Here is an 18,642-nt window from a genome sequence, read left to right on the forward strand (position 1 = left end):
ATCCGCACAATCAGAATGAATTTCAGGAACCAAAATGCTTTTTCTGTGCAGCTTAAGCCAGGACCAGGAGCAGTCACCATTAAGAAAAAGAATTAGGCATAGCCCAATATTTATGTGGACTGTCCCTTTTAAGTTGTCAGAGGTCTTAACCCAGCTCAGATGTTAAACTGAGAATCATTCACAGCCAGTCCATCGTTTGAAAAATAAGACTTCAGAGCCATCTTGCCCCAAAGGGCGACTTTGGTGACTGTAACTTTGGTTTAAGGAGCCATTTGGTGCCTAGCTCATATATCCGAGTTTCTAACACTGGTTCAGAGGTGCACTGGCACTGATCTGGAGGTAGGATGCAGCCATGATGACGTGTAGCTGTTGGCAGGCTTCTCCTCCATGAATTTCTCTAACATGCTTTCAGATGCATATAAATCTTGTTGTCTTGTCTGCATATTGTGCTATTCAGCTTTGTTGGGTGACCCTCAGTTCTATTATCAGAAGAAGAAAGGGAGAAAAACTTCTCTATCCATTGCATTGTAGTCAGCCTGGCTAAGCTACGCCAGATCAACATTTTACTTAACTACCCCTGCTTTCTCTTTCTTTCTGATGCCCCATTCCACTTTTATAGCTTTCCTTTCAGTTTCTACCAATGGGCATTCAAGGCTGCACTTTCCTGCACATCCTCTTCCCCATCCTTCAGTGAAGGATGTCACAGAGCTGTAACTCTGAAAGGTATGGTCGGTGAAGTCCTATGGTAAGCCTGGTGGTCAGCAAAAGAGGTTCAAAGACTCTCTCAAGGCAAATCTTTAAAAATGTAGTTTAAACACCGACAACTGGGAAACACAGGTCTGCGAGCACTCCAGTTGGAGAACAGTCTTTACCAAAGGTGTCATGGGCTTTGAAGACGCTCAAACTCAGGACGAAACGGAGAAACGTGCTAAGAGCTTGATCAACTCCTGCCCGGAAACGTATTTCTCCACTGTGGAAGGACGTGTGGATCCAGAATCACTTATGGACTCACTTTTAAAACTGTGTTTATGCAAGACAATCTTTCTCAGCTACAAGTGATCGCCAAAGAAGAAGAAGGTACAGCAAGGTTGCCAGGTTGGCCAATAAGGGGAGCTCTCAAACTCCTATACAGGTGAACTGTAGGCAAATGTAGTCTTACAGTTCCCAAGTGCAAATTGTGCTCCTTGTTTTAACCCACCTGGGTAGGCAAAGTTGGGAGAAAGGAAGTGGCATGTGGTGGTGCTTTTAACACTCTTTTAATTTTTTTTTAAAAGCACAGAATGTGCAAAAGCTGCACAGAGGCAGTGAATGGATTGCAGAGCAGATGTGGCGAGAACATAAAAGACCTAAGAATATCATTTTCCCATACTAGATCTGTGTCTGCATTTTTAGCGGAATGCCCACAGTGACTCTGGCTTTGTGATTTATGCTGCAGCACATTATAACGGTATATTTTTGGCTACCTCGACTATGTTTCGCGTCCACAGAGTTATTCACATTTTGTCCTTATAAGGAGTAATGATTCATAAACAGAGGAATTGGGAGCTATTTTATACTGGAACTTTTAAATATCTTCTTAGGAAAATCCTACTCTCTTATGTATTTCCTAAGGATGTTACCACATCACTTTGCTTGTTATTTGGGTGGAAATGTATGTTGTTGTTTTTATTGCCATGTCGCTCTGAATTTCCCTGATCCTTATCTGTCCTGGACCAGGCCGCAGGGCAGGAGTTGTGCCTCCACAACTAGACTCTATCATAACAGTAATTTGATACTAGAGAGATTCACCTCTGTTGACTGAGTGGTGGCTGTTCTCAACAATGGTGGAAAGATGGGGGGAAACCTGGGACTCACTGTCCTCTGCTATTGTTTGCTTTGGGCTACTCTCTCTCTCTCTCTCTCTCTCTCTCTCTCTCTCTCTTAGGTCTTGGAGGAGGAAAAAGTTAAGTGAGGTCTTTCAGCCTTTCTTAGCTTCATTTGTTAAATATTTGAAGCTACAATAGGGCTAGCTTCTACATCAGGGCTAGAAAATTGTGACTCGCATCATCCCTGACCAGGGCTGATGGGAACTGGAAGCCAACTGGGAACTGGAAGCCAACAACCTCTGGAAGGCACTAGGGCTGAGCCATGTATTGTCCGAAACCGGTTTGAAGTCCCTATCGTGATGTCGGTTTCATAATTTTTGACCTGGCAATATATCACAAATCATGGTGTGTGGGTGTGCAATGCAAAAATCACAATGTGGGGAAAACCGTGAAGCCAACCAATGCTTTTATTGATTTCTGTAGTCCCTGTTAATTCTGCCAACTCCTCGTGCAGGGGGCAGTGAATCGAAAGAGCAGGCACTGGCAAAAATTGCAATGCAGGGAAAACCGTGAAACCAATCAATGCCTCAAGGTAGCTCCATCTAGACATTGTGATGTATTGGTATCACAGGGTTTAGCTGGTGGTATCTCACAGTGTTGAAAACCAGGTATCATCCTAGAAGGTGCACAGGTTCCCCATTAGTGCCTTGCATTAATGCCTTCCTTTCTATATGTGTCTTTTTTATGCTTAAAAGAAAACAATTCAAAATTCTGCTCCCACATGAATCAATTCTGTGCCAGCAAATGCGCAGTTATGTTACTTGTAGACGTTATTATGCAAATGGTGTTGGAGCAGGGACTTTTACTAAGTATCTCTGTGGAGCACTGAAACTCCACCCCACAACCATCTGGAGTCCTCCAGTTGCTGGGATTAGCTAGGCATTGTTTAGATTCTTTCAAGTCTGTCTCTGCAGCCATACAGGCTCGTGCTATTTGAAAATGAATGCTGAGCTTCTCAGGAACCTGAATGCTGTGCCTAGTACTTACATTCCATGCTTTTTCTACACCTCTACAGAACCACAGGATATGCTCAGAACTGGAATGCGTGTTTGGCAGCTGCTTCTTATTTAGAAACATGCCAAAGCGCTAGGCTGAAATACGTTCCTTGGTTCCTCACATCTCCTCTATTAATCTTTCTCTCCTGTGTGCTTTCGCTGAAATATATGCATATAAATCGGTTCAGGAAACATGCCTCTTCCTCTTCATGCTGTGCCTGTCATGGTGCTTTGCCTTAGATATTTTTTTGTACTGGGACATAAAGTCTCAACCCCACACCTCCAACTTAACTACTTTATCAGTAGGCTTCCAAGACTCTTCCTGAGTGTCAGCTGTGTTGTAAGTCAGCGTGGTGGCCAAGTGAATTATGGATAGCTTTTTCTTTTTTCTTTAAGTTCATAAAACTATAGATGGGAGAGTCAGGAAAATGGTTTCTCACTCCTGAAACCCGCTCCACTGCTGGCATGTAATATTTGGACTTGCAACAGCACGGTCGCATTGTGCCGTGTATTCCCCATGCTGTATATTTCTTTGGAAATTTGCTTTTCTGAGCTCTCTGTAGTTGAACTGACCCAGTACAATTGAGCTTACAGACGTTTCAGAAACAAGACAGCTGGTACAAACCTACTGGCATATGCTTCCTGCCAACGCTTCCTCATTTGCCTTCAGCCCATGTTTGGTAGACCTGTCTCAGAGTGCAGAAGGAGCTGGATTTTAGTTCTGGAGCTTTCGGGGCGAATGCAGTCCAAACAAAGTATAGCACACCCTCAAGGGGCAAGGGGTGTGTGCAACTGGCTAATGGATGGACTTGGACTTACCCAAGTGACAGATCACAGGTTGGCCCAACACCAGGGTGTTTGCGTTGTTGTTTGTTGATGTTGAAAGAAAGGTTAAAGCCTTAAAATGTCTTATCCAAGGAGTTTCCTGAGCAGCAGCCATAAAGTAAGAAAATGTGGTGGTCAGGTAAAGTAGAATCAGAAACCTGAAGCCAAAGAACTGGCTAGGTTAGTTCGGAACAGGGTTTGTGCTTCAGTGTTCAACTCCTTTCCTCTGCCTTTTGTCCCTCGTGGCCGTTTAGGATTCCGTGTCACAAAGCTGAAGTATCAATGTAAAAAGGTAAAGGGACCCCCTGACCGTTAGGTCCAGTCGTGACCGACTCTGGGGTTGCGGCGCTCATCTCGCTTTATTGGCCGAGGGAGCCGGCGTTTGTCCACAGACAGCTTCCGGGTCATGTGGCCAGCATGACTATGCTGCTTCTGGCGAACCAGAGCAGCGCACGGAAACGCCGTTTACCTTCCCGCCAGAGCGGTACCTATTTATCTACTTGCACTTTGACATGCTTTCGAATTGCTGGATGCCTCAACTGGCAGAGTTCTTGCTTCTGTGCAACTCTCCAAATGCGCAGGAGGCCTCCCAAGGTCTAGATATGGTGTCTGTATGCCACTTGGGTTCCCACGTCTACATTTTTCAAATGTGTTCCTTACATAGTCTCTTTTTCCTGCTTTGCTCCACCTTTCATGCAGCTACTCTGCCTGTGGGCATTCTGTGCTTTAGGTTCTTTCTCTCTGAGACCTCTCCCAACATTCTAGCTCTTTAGCTACCTTTCCCCCATTTCTTACTTCCATAGTGCCTGTGTGATTTTTTTTTTATTATTATTAATATAAATTCTCATTTTAAAAAAACACATATAACAAAAGTTTTCAATACGCATCACTTGGTCCGTTACCTTCTGTAGCAGACATAACAGTTTTATTCCCAAACTGACAAGCGGCCCTCCTCACAGAAGTTGGACTTTGAACATTTCCGATGTGCTTCCTTCCTTGGGTATTGGTGTGTCTGTGAATCAGTTGGTGTTAGAGGCTTCACTGCCACAAGCACAACACAACACAGATGGAAGTTTGCCCATGTAATAAGTAGTAGTCTCTCAGGAGCTTTTGCCAGCTAGGCTATACTATTTCAATGCATTTCTTGTAAACATTTCTTTGCCAGGATTGAAAGGAAATACACCACCAGATACTGGAAAGAAGTGAAAGTCGGAGATTTCATCCAGCTGCGTTGTAATGAAATAATCCCTGCTGATATCTTGCTGCTTTCTTCGAGTGACCCCGATGGGCTGTGCCACATTGAAACCGCTAATCTGGATGGGGAGACCAACTTGAAGCAGAGACAAGTTGTAAGAGGATTTTTAGAGCTGGTAAGTTTACATATATTTTATATTGCTCTTTAACTGGTTATTGGTTGTGGTTTTTTTAAAATGTTGCATTGCTGTTCTTTTTAAACTGTGCACTGCTTGGAGATTTTTGACATACAGTGGTACCTCGGGTTACATACGCTTCAGGTTACATACACTTCAGGTTACAGACTCCGCTAACCCAGAAATATTACCTCAGGTTAAGAAATTTGCTTCAGGATGAGAACAGAAATTGCGTGGCAGCAGCGGAAGGCCCCATTAGCTAAAGTGGTGCTTCAGGTTAAGAACAGTTTCAGGTTAAGAACGGAGTTCTTAACCCGAGGTACCACTGTATTAAGTGGTGTAGAAACGCTTTTTAATGAAAATAATGTTTAATTTCATTCAGTGCCTTAAAATAAATGCTGCTTGTCAGTTGCTGGAAACCACAGGAGGGAAAAGTGTGTTCTTGTGCTTGAATCCTGCCTTCTTGTGAGAACAGGAAGTTGGACTGGATAGGCCATTGGCCCCATCTAGCTGGCTATTCTTTCATTCTTGCCTTCTCTGGGTCCGGTGTTACAGAGCAAGAACTACTTGTTCCAGCAACTCCCATCAGCCCCAAACATAAGAGCTTGCTGGATCATGCCAATGACCCACCTGGTCCAACCCCCTGTTGCCACAGTACAGGCATAGGCAAACTGGCCCTCCAGATGTTTGGGACTACAATTCCCATCATCCCTAGCTAACAGGACCAGTGGTCCGGGATGATGGGGGTTGTAGTCCCGAACACCTGGAGGGCTGGAGTTTGCCTATGCCTGCCATAGTAGCTAGCGAGATGCCCACAAGAAGCCAGAAAGCAAGACCTGAGCGCAATAGCACTCAGTCCACTAAAGAGCCACAGATTCCCCATCCTGGATTTAGACCATCCTGACATGCAGAAGAAGAAGAAGAAGAAGAAGAAGAAGAAGAAGAAGAAGAAGCAACAGCAGCGGCATTTGGATTTGATATCCCACTTTATCACTATCCTAAGGAGGTCTCTAAGTGGCTAACAATCTCCTTTCCCTTCCTCCCCCACAACAAACACTCTGTAAGGCTGAGAGACTTCAGAGAAGTGTGACTAGCTCAAGGTCATCCAGCAGCTGCGTGTGGAGGAGCGGGGACGCGAACCTGATTCACCCAATTACGAGTCCCCCGCTCTTAAGCATGACATCCCGCTGGGTCTACAGGGCAATACTATTCATGTCTATTCAGAAGTAAGTCTCATTGAGTGGCATGGGACTTCTAAGCTAGCGTGCATAGGTTGTCTTCATGTGCTGCCAAGGCAGCATGCACAAAACACACACACCCATGGCATTAACGTGGGCTTAAGGCATTGAGAAATCTTGACAGTCCCTATAAACAACGCCTGAGAGTCTCGTCCAAGCATTAAAAACGACTCCACCTTGCTTTCATGGATTTATGCCCATTTCTTGTGACAAAGCCTCCAAGGTTTCTGTTTGTTTTGGTTGATAAAATATTCACTTTGTAGGGATTGTGGGGCTCTGAGGTCTCCTGAAAGCTGGAATATGAAATCCCACCATTGAGCTACATGGAGGCATGCAGATATTGCATATCTGTGGCCGTGTTCAGGTCTCTTTTTTGCGGATCAGGACCACAGCTCAAAGAAAACAGAACTGCAGATTCAAAGAATTGTAGAGTTGGAAGGGACCCAAGGGTCATCTAGCCCAACCCCCTGCAATGCAGGAATCTCAGCTAAAGCACCCATGACAGATGGCCACCCAACCTCTGCTTGAAAACCTCCAAGGAAGGAGTTGTCCACCACCTCTCGTGGCAGCCTGTTCCACTGTTGATCAGCTTTTACTGTCAGAACGTTTTTCTGTATGTTTAGTCGGAAATTCCTTTCTTGTATCTTGAAGCCATTAGTCCGAGTCTTACCCTCCAGACTAGCATTCGAAAATCCCATTGTTCTAGGCGCATTTTGCGACAGGGAATTTCATCAGCGTGAGCAGTCTCTGAGCTCTGGGCGCAGTACAGCACCTAAGATTTCGGATTAAAACTGCAGAGTGGAAGGAGGAGATTTTTCTGCCTCCCCACTTCCAGCTACTCTCTGAAGACTGGAGAAGAGACCCTCTTAAGACTATTAGGAGGGTGGGCAAGAGAAGGACTAGACCATGTGAAAAATGAACATAATGTTTTAGATGCAGTTCATTCATTTTCAGCTTTGAATGCTTGTTATTAAAAAAAAAAGTGCCTAGACATTCTGTTGTTGCTCCCATAACCTAGGATAAAGGTGTCATTTAGCTCCTAGCTTCTGTATCTCAGTTTTTAACAGTCCTCCAGAGCAGGAGAAAACAAGCTTATTCCCTCTTCCACGTGACAGACCATTGAAGATGGCTATCATATCTCCTCTCAGTCTCCTCTTTTTCTTAACAAGAGGTCAGAAGCTTTCCACGGGAGCACATTAGATCAGCAGTTGAATATCGGGAAAGGGCTGTTACGCTGCTTATGTGGCCACAACTTGCTTTGGCGAACATCACAGACCTGGGAATGTTGTTTCACGAGGAAACAAAAGAATCTATTATGCTGCATCCTATAGCAGTCATGTTTGGTCACATGGCCTATCACAAGTCAAGGGGCAGCGCGGTTTTTAGAAGAACCCCCCATATCAAGAGTTTGTCACAGGGCTCCTGCATTCATTGCACTCGAAGGGCAACAGCTCAAGTGCTTAGAAAACTATTAAACAGTTAGCCCTTGTCTCTAATGTTTTCAAGAGAGAGATGACCCTTCAATCAGGTTAATAAGCACTTCCGAGAGTCACTGGAGCTTACAGGTCTGAGCAGGGAATGCAGTACATATTAACGTATTTGGCCAAGCAGTTATAAATATTAAAACTTTCAGTTGTATCTAGAATTACATAGATGCAGTCGGATTGATTCGCAAGAACACAGCCAGCCAGAGGGAGCATCTCACTCTCCTCACCTTCCTGCCACTTGGAAGGCAGCAAACAGCAATCTCACTGACCCCTGGAGTTGTGAACACTGTTCATTACATCTTTCCAGGTCATATATTCTGAAACCGTTATTGTGATGTAGACTTGAAACCGGTTTTGGACGAGGCATTGATACATTGCCCAGCTCTATTTCATATAATAGAAGGGGAAGAAATGGAGGCAGTGAGAGATTTTACTTTCTTGGGCTCCATGATCACTGCAGATGGTGACAGCAGTCACGAAATTAAAAGACGCCTGCTTCTTGGGAGAAAAGCAATGACAAACCTAGACAGCATCTTAAAAAGCAGAGACCTCACCTTGCCAACAAAGGTCCATATAGTTAAAGCTATGGTTTTCCCAGTAGTGATGTATGGAAGTGAGAGCTGATCACCAAAGAATTGATGCTTTTGAATTCTGGTGCTGGAGGAGACTCTTGAGAGTCCCATGGACTGCAAGAAGATCAAACCTCTCCATTCTTAAGGAAATCAGCCCTGAGTGCTCACTGGAAGGACAGATCATGAAGCTGAGGCTCCAATACTTTGGCCACCTCATGAGAAGAGAAGACTCCCTGGAAAAGACCCTGATGTTGGGAAAGATGGAGGGCACAAGGAGAAGGGGACGACAGAGGACGAGATGGTTGGACAGTGTTCTCGAAGCTACAAACATGAGTCTGACCAAACTGCGGGAGGCAGTGGAAGACAGGAGTGCCTGGCATGCTCTGGTCCATGGGGTCACGAAGAGTCGGACACGACTAAACGACTAAACAACAACAAGGGTCCATACTGGCAGTAAGTAATTGGGCTGCCTCAACACTGTCATTCTACCAAGTGTCAACGTCACCCTTATTGCTAGTTTTGTCTTGTTCAGAATTGGCCTCCCTCTGGCTGAGGATTTTTCATACAGCAAACCAATTTCACACATGCGCATACACACACAAGTCTGTGGAGCTTAAGGATTTACTAAAGCCCAAAATCTGAAGAAGTACATCACCTAATCAGCAGCGCCCTTACTGGCAGCCTGAGATTATGGTCTATCTTCTAAATAGATATTTATTGTTCCGCAAGCTTACATAGTCTAAACGCAATGAATAAATGCATTTAAAAAGAGAGAGAGAGAGAGAGAGAGAGAGAGAGATCCAGCAGAGAGTGTGAAGCCTTCCTGCAAATTGCCAGTGTCATAACATGTATAGAAAAGCTGAGTATTGGGTAGAATGAGCGGTATTCAACAAAGTTTTACTCAAAAGACCCACTGACATTAATGAACATGTCTGGGTTAGGCCTTTGGCTGATGAATATTCCGCAGCCTTTTAAATGTGTCTGTGGGATGCGGGTGTGTGTCATTGTTTTGCTGTTTTGTTTTAATTATTTACTTGTTTCTATACTGTGTTTTATTCTGTGAACCACCCTGAGATCTTATGATGAAGGGTGTTAAAACACATAATAAAAATATTAATAGGCCTTCTTTGAGTAAAACATAGCTAAACACCGTGCAGTACCTGTTATTTATTACAGAAGGAAAGGGTGCAGTTGTAAAGACAGTCATCTGTAATGCAGCCTTTGCCATTATACTGGACCACAGGTGCTGCTGGACTACAACTCCCATCACCCCTGACTATTGGCCGTGCTGGCTGGGGCTGATGGGAATTGTAGTCCAAAATATCTGGAAGGCACCAGACTGGCAAAAGCTGCTGTGATGCATCAGGGGTTTCATTAGGTGCTTGTGTAGGGATTATTTATTTTTTTGCAGAGTGTGTTGCTGTCTTCTTCGTCTTTACAAGTTCGCATGCTTATCTCCAGGAGCTGGCATAGCGTAGGAACTGAAAGCTACACTCCTAAGTATACTTACTTGGAAATGGGTCCCACTGGAATCAGTGGAAACTACTTACGAGTAAATATCATTAGGGTTGTGCTACAAGGTGGAATCCATGATCCAAGAAATCCTTGGGTTTGGGTATATATAGATATGGGATGCGGGTAGCGCTGTGGGTTAAACCACAGAGCCTAGGACTTGCCGATCAGAAGGTCGGCGGTTCGAATCCCCGCAACGGGGTGAGCTCCCGTTGCTTGGTCCCTGCTCCTGCCAACCTAGCAGTTCAAAAGCACGTCAAAGTGCAAATAGATAAATAGGTACTGCTTCGGCAGGAAGGTAAACGGCGTTTCCGTGCGCTGCTCTGGTTCGCCAGAAGCGGCTTAGTCATGCTGGCCACTCCAGCTCCCTTGGTCAGTAAAGCGAGATGAGCGCCGCAACCCCAGAGTCGGTCACAACTGGACCTAATGGTCAGGGGTCCCTTTACCTTTACCTTACAATAAAAGTAGTAAGTATAACCAATATAAATGCATGCAAAAATAGACAAATTAAAATGAAGATACAATGGGGAGGGAAACCTAAAAGCTAAGTCTTTGGTTCAAATCTCTTTGGAGGCACAAACTTAGGCAAGCAGCCCTTTCTCCTTGTGTCTCCTGTTTGTAATATAAAAAAGTGTAATAGTGACTTGAGTTAAAGGGCTGTTGTTAGGATTACTGAGATTATTCAAGTTCAGTGTTTTGAACAGTCAAAATGTGCTTTATGGGTTGGATCCAGACTTCAGTCCCACCAGTAGGAGCATCTCCCCACACTGTTGAGTATTATGAGGTGCTGGAGGTAGAACTGTGGGTGACACTGTGGTCCAAACCACTGAGCCTCTTAGGCTTGCCGATCAGAAGGTTGGTGGTTCGAATCCCCATGATGGGATGAGCTCCCGTTGCTCTGTCCCAGCTCCTGCCAACCTAGCAGTTCGAAAGCATGCCAGTGCAAGAAGATAAATAGGTACCACTGCGGCGGGAAGGTAAACGGTGTTTCTGGGCGCTCTGGTTTCCGTCACGGTGTTGCATTGCACCAGAAGCGGTTTAGTCATGACCCGGAAAGCTGTCTGTGGACAAACACCAGCTCCCTTGGCCTGAAGCAAGATAAGCGCTTAACCCTCCAGGCACCCTTTACCTTTATCCTTTACCTGCAGGAGGAGGGGGAAATTGGCAAAAGTCACATTCCCCCTTCCGCAGTGGGATCCCTCCCCTGGATCCTAAGCTGTCTGCAAATGGAAGGGGCCTGTCAACAGAAGATGATGTCTGGATCCAACCCATCAAATTAAAAACATCATAACCAGTGCTTTTTTTCAGAGGGTAATCAAGGGTACACAGTACCGACAACTCTTTCTGTTGTTAAAAAATGTGGCACTGACTGTAAAAACTTCATGGTGAGTACCAGCACCTGTTTTTCTAGGAAAAAAGCACCGATCATAACCCTGCTTGTGTGTGAATGCTTTTGTCGTGTACCCTGCTGAACGGTAAGCCACAGTCTGGTCACACTGTGAAACCTAGCATACAACCAATCATAATCATCATTCACAAAAACCAAATCAAGATGATGGGCCAATAATCAACCCAGTTTAAAAACCAGTCCCCAAGAGCTCAGGTCGGATGGCTTTGTTTGTTGTGAAGCAAATGTTGTGTTTTAATGAAAAATTCCTCATTTTTCTGCAAGGGCTGGTGAGTACAGAGAAGCCATAATAGTTCCTCACAGAGAGGAAGACTACAGTGGCGTGAGGAAAAACAGTTTTCCTTCAGTAATGTGAATCCATGCTTGTTTCTGGCCTGCCTTGATTTTATCGATTCATTTGTGGAATCCCTCGGATGCGATTGTTACAGTGCGCTGCTGGGATGCTAATAAATACAGTTTCTCTGTCAGAAACAGATCTAATCTTTTTTCTAGCGAAGTTTTCTGCCTGTAATTACATGTCCCTTGTTGATACTCAACCAATGAAAGTAGTCACTGATGCCAGGCACAGTTTTAATTTCATAAACTGTACTGCCAGTTCTCCAACCTCTCAGAAAATTCCATTTGAATATATAAATATTGTGTACAACTTCGCCTGCCTGGTAGGTTTGCAAATAAGAGACCACTCAAGGAAATTGGGGGAGGGGAGAGATATTATGTGCATAATTGCAGTTTAAAGATCTGATGTTCTGGAGTCCAGTCAATTTTTGAAGTGCTGTTGCTGGGGAGCTGACTTTACAGCTCTCTTTCCTTTCCTTTCCTTGCCAAGAATATTTTTTTTTGGGGGGGGGAGCCAAAGTTCCAACAAAACATAACAAAAAGAACCATAGTTAACAAATAGCCTTTATTGCAAGTTAGTTATGTAAGGAAATATTTAGAAATGGTTTAATTTAGCCTGAACAAAATCAGTTCTGTTTTAAAACTTTTTTAAAAAAAAAAAAGATTAAGAATATGAGGAGACACCCACAAGAGAGGAAAAAAAACTAATAAAATAGCCCCAGGATTTAGGGCCTATTTGCACATACAGTTGGCATATATTGAACCTGTATCACCTACACCCAACGTTAGGCTTCGCTAATAATAATAATAATAGTAGTAATAACAACAACAACAACAATAATAATAAATTTGTTTGTTTGTTTGTTTGTTTATACCCCTCCCATCTGGCTGGGTTTCCCTAGCCACTCTGGGCAGCTTCCAGCAAAATATTAATATTGGGGGGGGGGGAGCATTTGTTTGAAAGCACCGTTGTGGGGAAATCAGCTTTCCTAACAATGTAGCATGTGTCAAGGTGGGGGAACGGGGGACCTCAAACTGTGAAGTGGCCTGCAAGTATAGCCATTTGCAGACTGTTACTAGAGGGTTCCAAAACGGAGAGAGAAAGCATTGGGAATTCTTGTGCTTGGATCCAAAGGGGTTCGCTGAAGAGACACGGGCAAGAGAGATGCTATTTAAGAACCTTGTTCTGTGGAAGCACTGAACTGCACCACTGCACCTGCAGCCAGTTTTCATTCAAATAAACACAGACAGACACACACACACACACACACACATATATATATATATATGAGAAATGAGGGAGGTAAAGAGGACAGAGACGAATAACTAAACTTACTAAAGCTTGTTTCTATATTTTACTTATTTAATTACCCCATTCGTACCCCATTTTTCCTTCAAGAAGCTTGAGATAATGTAGGTGTTTCTCTCCGCCCTCATTTTAATCTCACAACAACCCTGTGAGGTAGGTTAGGCTAAGAGATAGTGACTGCTAAGTGCAGTACAGGGGTGCCAACTTGAATAAAATAATGGGGAGCAGATAAGCCCTGCCTTGCATAATTGATCACATGACTCAATGCATGTACACCATTTGAATGGCAATGCCCATCAACCTGGTGGGGGGTGGCCCCCTCAAATATTTTATTGGGGGGGTCCCCAAGACCCCTCGGCCCCTAGGAGTTGGTGCCTATGGTGCAGCGTTTCTTAAACTTGGGTTTCCAGCTGTTTTGGGACTACAACTCCCATCGTTCCTAGCTAGCAGGACCAGTGGTCAGGAAAGTGATGGAAATCGTAGTTTCAAAACAGCTGGAGACCTAAGTTTGGGAAACACTGACCTAGTGGATGGCGATCAAAACTCAGGCTTCCTAGTTCACCAGTCTAACCCAGTTGCGAAAGGCCTGTGGCCCTCCAGATGTGTTAAGAGTCCAACAACATCTGGAAGACCACAGGTTTCCTGTGCCTGCCCTAGCCATTTCACCAAACCGCTTTGAATTTAGAAATTAATTAACAGGAGTATGTTCTTAGAAGAAGCTCATTACTGGGTTGCTAGAGCCTGATCTTCAAGAGACGAGCGTTCCTTAATTAAACAATTGGTTTTATTATAATCTGCTCAATATTATATGTGTGGAAATTATTCCTTTTCAGGAACTGCACTGACTAGTTCATCTTCGGAAACCGACTCAGGTCTGACTCAGACAGTTACAGCCCACAGGGTGTTCTCCCTGCGAAGGGAAAGTCTTAAGCACTGTGGAAATAAGTGAAATGAACAGTTGAATGTTCAGGGAACATGAGAACAAATTCTAATGAATAGCAGAAATTTGAAGAATGCAGACGAGATATTTATAGAGTAGAACAAGTTCAAAGACACTAATTTGGACCAGGTAGACTTTGAAGCAGTTATATGAGCGGAACCAAAATACAATAGTGTTCAATGTGACGTTTGCCTGAGTGGAGGGGCTTCGGTGAGATCAGAATGTTGCTTTGTTCGAGACCCTTCACATATTACAATGAAGGGGATATACTAGGGAGCAGGGCTGTACTCCTGGCCCCATCTTCAAGTGCCCGTGGGTCATGGTGGTTGTCTGCAAGGAAGAACCCAAGCACAAGCAACTGCCTAGGCCTAGGCTTCCAGGCAACCTTATTCTGAAGCTAGTGCTGTTAGGCGGCTAGATGTTCGCAGTTTTGATGTCCATGTTGAAGCGAAGGTGATGCGGCTTGTGTGGAGCCAAAACATTGCGCACCTGCCAGTGACGGGTGGCACCTAGGGACTCCTCAGGCAGAGGGGTCTGGTGGCATGCAGCCCCCCCCCCCCAATTTTGTATCACTGGATCAAGTTGAATGAATTAACAAACCGTTTTAGCTTAAGTAAATAAGCACTTAATTGCTACTGTTCTGAATTCTGTCCTGCTTTTACAGTGATACCTCAGGTTACATACACTTCAGGTTACATACACTTCAGGTTAAAGACTCCGCTAACCCAGAAATAGTGCTTCAGGTTAAGAACTTTGCTTCAGGATGAGAAAAGAAATTGTGTTCCGGTGGCGCGGCAGCAGCAGGAGGCCCCATTAGCTAAAGTGGTGCTTCAGGTTAAGAACAGTTTCAGGTTAAGTACTGACCTCCGGAACGAATTCAGTACTTAACCCAAGGTACCACTGTATCTTATATTGCGGGTCATGCAAATAACTGTTCCAAATAATGCTTTTTATAGGGTAGGGTAGGGTAGGGGGCTCTGAGAATGAATTTATAGAACCAAGGGAGCAGTGGTCTGAAGGAGCTAGAACAATATACACATTTTGCTCCCATTAGCCGGCTGTGGAGAGACAGAACTGGCACAAATTCAAACATATTTTCCCCACAGAAGCCTCTCCTAAATCAAATTTGTCCAAATATACACTTAGAGCTTGCCACTAGCTTGAAAAACTCTGCTGTGGGTCACCGGCAGGCCCTCCAACAGCCTTCAGAGAGAGGCCACGCGTTCTTGAACACTGTCAGCTCTTTAAATCCCAGTGAAGTCAGTGGGGTTTCAGCTGCACAGCATTGCCACAATAAGTTGGGTGTGCGTATGTGTATTTAAGAAAATACTGTGATATCTTTATTTTTATATACTGCAGAGAACTAGGGATGTAAATATTTTCCACCGGTATAGGTTAGAGTTTTCAAAACACTATAAATCATTCTTATGAAACCTGACTGGAGCAAGCAGGGAATAGATCAGCCCTGCCGCTCTTCCTGGCGTGGCTGACAAAATATTTCCAGCTCGCATAAAACATTCCATAAGCAATTACTGAGGGTGTGGCGGCCAGGCCAGCTGCCCTGTAATACTGAAAACACATGGGTCCATCTTTCGCGGGCTTAGGCAGAGAGAGCTGGAAACCTTTGCTGCGACTTGAATGCAAGAGGAGCTGGATAATGTTTCGCGCAGGGGTGGCCAACAGGGTGCCCTCCCAGCTTGCATGGCCAAGAGCAGAGGGCAAATGGGAGTCGCAACCCAAGATCTATAGGGCACTTGCTGCAGAAAAGAGAATGCAGGACTTAGGCACAACTTTCTGTATGACTTGCTGCCCTAAGGATTCGGCAGCCTGCTGTAAATACAGTCGTACCTTGGGAGTCGAACACAATCCGTTCTGGAAGTCCGTTTGACTTCCAAAACGTTCGGAAACCAAAGCACGGCTTCCGATTGACTGCAGGAACCTCCTGCAGTCAATCGGAAGCCACGGAAGCCCTGTTGGACGTTCGGCTTTCAAAAAGAGTCCGCAAACCGGAACACTCACTTCCGAGTTTCCAGCGTTCGGGTGCCAAAATGCTCGAGAATTAAGCTGTTCGAAAACCAAGGTACTACTGTACTGTAGTACTAATTGGGGTGGAGTGTGACTGGCAAGCAAGGCAAAGCCAAGCGGTTTTCTTTCCTCCCCCCCCCCCCCCATATTTTTTTATTGATTTTCAAACAATTTCACAAATTCCTTTCCATTTCAGTACAATATTCCTTTAACATTTTGACTTCCCATCCTTACTTCCATGACGTTTCTGTTCAAATCTACCTACTGCCATAAATGCAGTATTTTTTTCCTATGACATAGGGGTCAGCAAACTTTTTCAGCAGGGGGCTGGTCCACTGTCCCTCAGACCTTGTGAGGGGGCCGGACTATATTTTTTGGGTGGGGGTGGGGGAAATGAACGAATTCCTATGCCCCACAAATAATCCAGAGATGCATTTTAAATAAAAAAAACACATTCTACTCATGTAAAAACACTAGGCAGGCCCCACAAATAATCCAGAGATGCATTTTAAATAAAAGGACACATTCTACTCATGTAAAAACACACAGATTCCTGGACTGTCCGCAGGCCGGATTTAGAAGGTGATTGGGCCGCATCTGGCCGCTGGGCCTTAGTTTGCCTACCCATGACATATATCCTACATTACATTCCTTTACCGTCTCATTCCTTCGCTTATTTTTCAAGTCCTGCTTGTGATTTCATTCGACTGTAATCTTTTCTCACATAATCCGAAAAGGGTCTCCACTCTTCCACAAACATTTCTTCTTTTTTGGTCTCTTGTTTTTGCCATCAGTTGCATGTAGTCCAATAATTTCAAAGTCCATTCCTCTTTTGTTGGAACTTCTTTTTTCCCATTTATGTGTATACAGAATTCTGGCTGCGGTGGTAGCGTACATAAACAATTTAACCAACAAGAAGTTGTAGTACGTTGGGTGGAGACTTGCAACGGTCAGGAGTCCCCAGAAGGGGATTCCATGTATAAGATTATGCAGAGGCAGAGTCTGGGTCTATTTCATCTCGCCAGTTAAGAATGAAGGCACAAGGTGCTTACACTGACAAGGGGGTAAATGAGGATTTGAAGCTAGTGGTGGTCATATGTAAAATCTGTCCACCCCATCCCACTTTCATGCTGATGCTGAAGATCTGATTTGTGAACTTCATTCAATTCTGTGTGTGTGGCAACTTTGCAAATCCTGGTTGTGACTAGGGGTGGAAAGATCTGTCGATTTCAGTTCTCATAGTATCTCAGTTTTCCCCATTTTTAATTCAGCTCTCCACATTTTGCAGCAGTATTTGGATTTTTAAAAATCCAAAATTTGCACAAAATGTGCACGAAAATTTGTAAGCATTATAGTGAGAATTTTTCCTAACAAACACATTTTCATATGCAGTTGCAACTAATGGAATGTGTGCAACATGGGAGGGGTTTTTCTAGGAAAAGTTTCCTTGTTACTTTGTTGGATGTTGTTTACATAATCTCGTTATATTTATAGATCTGAAATGTTGCTTTTTGTATGTTATTATATTCGCTGTTTTGTTTTGCTGTGTTATTAGGAAATTCTTTTTGCACTGTTTGGTTTTGAAATGCCTTGTTTTCTTTGTTGTAAGCTGCTTTGAGCATTTATCTGTGTGTGGAAAAGCAGCATACACATAAAATGAATGAATGTACAATTTTTACAAGCAGTTTCCCATAATATAATGCATGTTTGTAGATTATTTTCACTGGCATCTTCATTTTTATGTGATTTTATTCCATTTTTTATATTGCATTTATAAGCATTTTTGTAAACGTTAATTGGAGAATTTCAAGATTTGGATATGTGCAGATTTTGAAGGGTAGCTGTGTTTTGGTTTTCATGTTTTGGAATGTGCACATTTGAGAGATTTAAATACGTACGGAATCAAATTTATACTCCATTCCTTGTTATGACTGTATGAAAACTAATGAGCTAGTAGATTCAAGAGCATCATTTCATTGTTACACAGAGAGGCCAAAAGCTCAAAAGCAAATTAGCAAAGAAAGTGAAATGTTCTTTTCACTCAAAATATTTCATTCATTTTGTGCCAAGGCAGATAGATGAAACAGGGTAGGTAAATATGTGATACCCACAACAAATCTGTTCTAGGGCCAGCATAAATTTTGTCAGAAACATCTGAACCTCCTTCCTTCTCCCCAGACTAGCTGTGTTTCCTATAGCGATTTGGAATGTGTCTGACACTTTACAGCAGCTCTCGCTCATCCCTGGAATAAACTTGTGAAGTAATTTGTTAAATAGTCCGATTTTACAGATGGCAATGGGTGTGACTTGCCCAAACCAAGAGGAAAAGAATTATGGTTTGGAGGAATCTGAACTTGGTTCCCCATCATAGTTCAAGTCTGATATTCTTCCTACTAGACCCACATTGTCACCTAGATCAGGCATCCCCAAACTCGGCCCTCCAGCTGTTTATGGACTACAACTCTGTAATGGTTCTAGGGGTTGCTCGTGCGTAAGCCGGTGCAAACACCTGGCTGGGTTGCCTGAGTGAACCTTTTCTGTCCGGACAGCCACTGACCCGTGGCTGTCCCAATCGCTGGCAGAATCCGTCAGTGGGCGTTTCTTAAACTTCTTCCAGCAAAGAAGCTCTTTGACGCCTAGTCTCCTCCTACTCTCTCTGCGCGAAAGCCTTCTGCGCAAGGAGGGCGTAGGCAGCGGAGGACCCCTACTCTCCCCACTGGTCCCCGGCAAGGAGTCATGGGACCGCCTCGCCGCTTCCCC

The 18,642-nt window shown here is 44.1% G+C and overlaps 1 protein-coding gene across 1 annotated transcript in view; it reads left to right on the plus strand.

Annotated features, from left to right (window-relative positions):
- Nucleotides 1-18,642, plus strand: part of LOC308476374 (phospholipid-transporting ATPase VA-like) — a gene marked incomplete at its 3' end in the record, with an annotated part of 86,428 nt that overhangs the window by 54,044 nt on the left and 13,742 nt on the right. Inside the window, exon 3 of the mRNA XM_081003917.1 lies at nt 4,851-5,055. Within this exon, the coding sequence (XP_080860043.1) occupies nt 4,851-5,055 (205 nt within the window). The remainder of the gene's footprint in view (nt 1-4,850; nt 5,056-18,642) is intronic.

This window comes from Podarcis pityusensis, assembly GCF_964106645.2.
Source record: "Podarcis pityusensis genome assembly, chromosome: 4".
Classification (NCBI taxonomy): Eukaryota; Metazoa; Chordata; class Lepidosauria; order Squamata; family Lacertidae; genus Podarcis; species Podarcis pityusensis.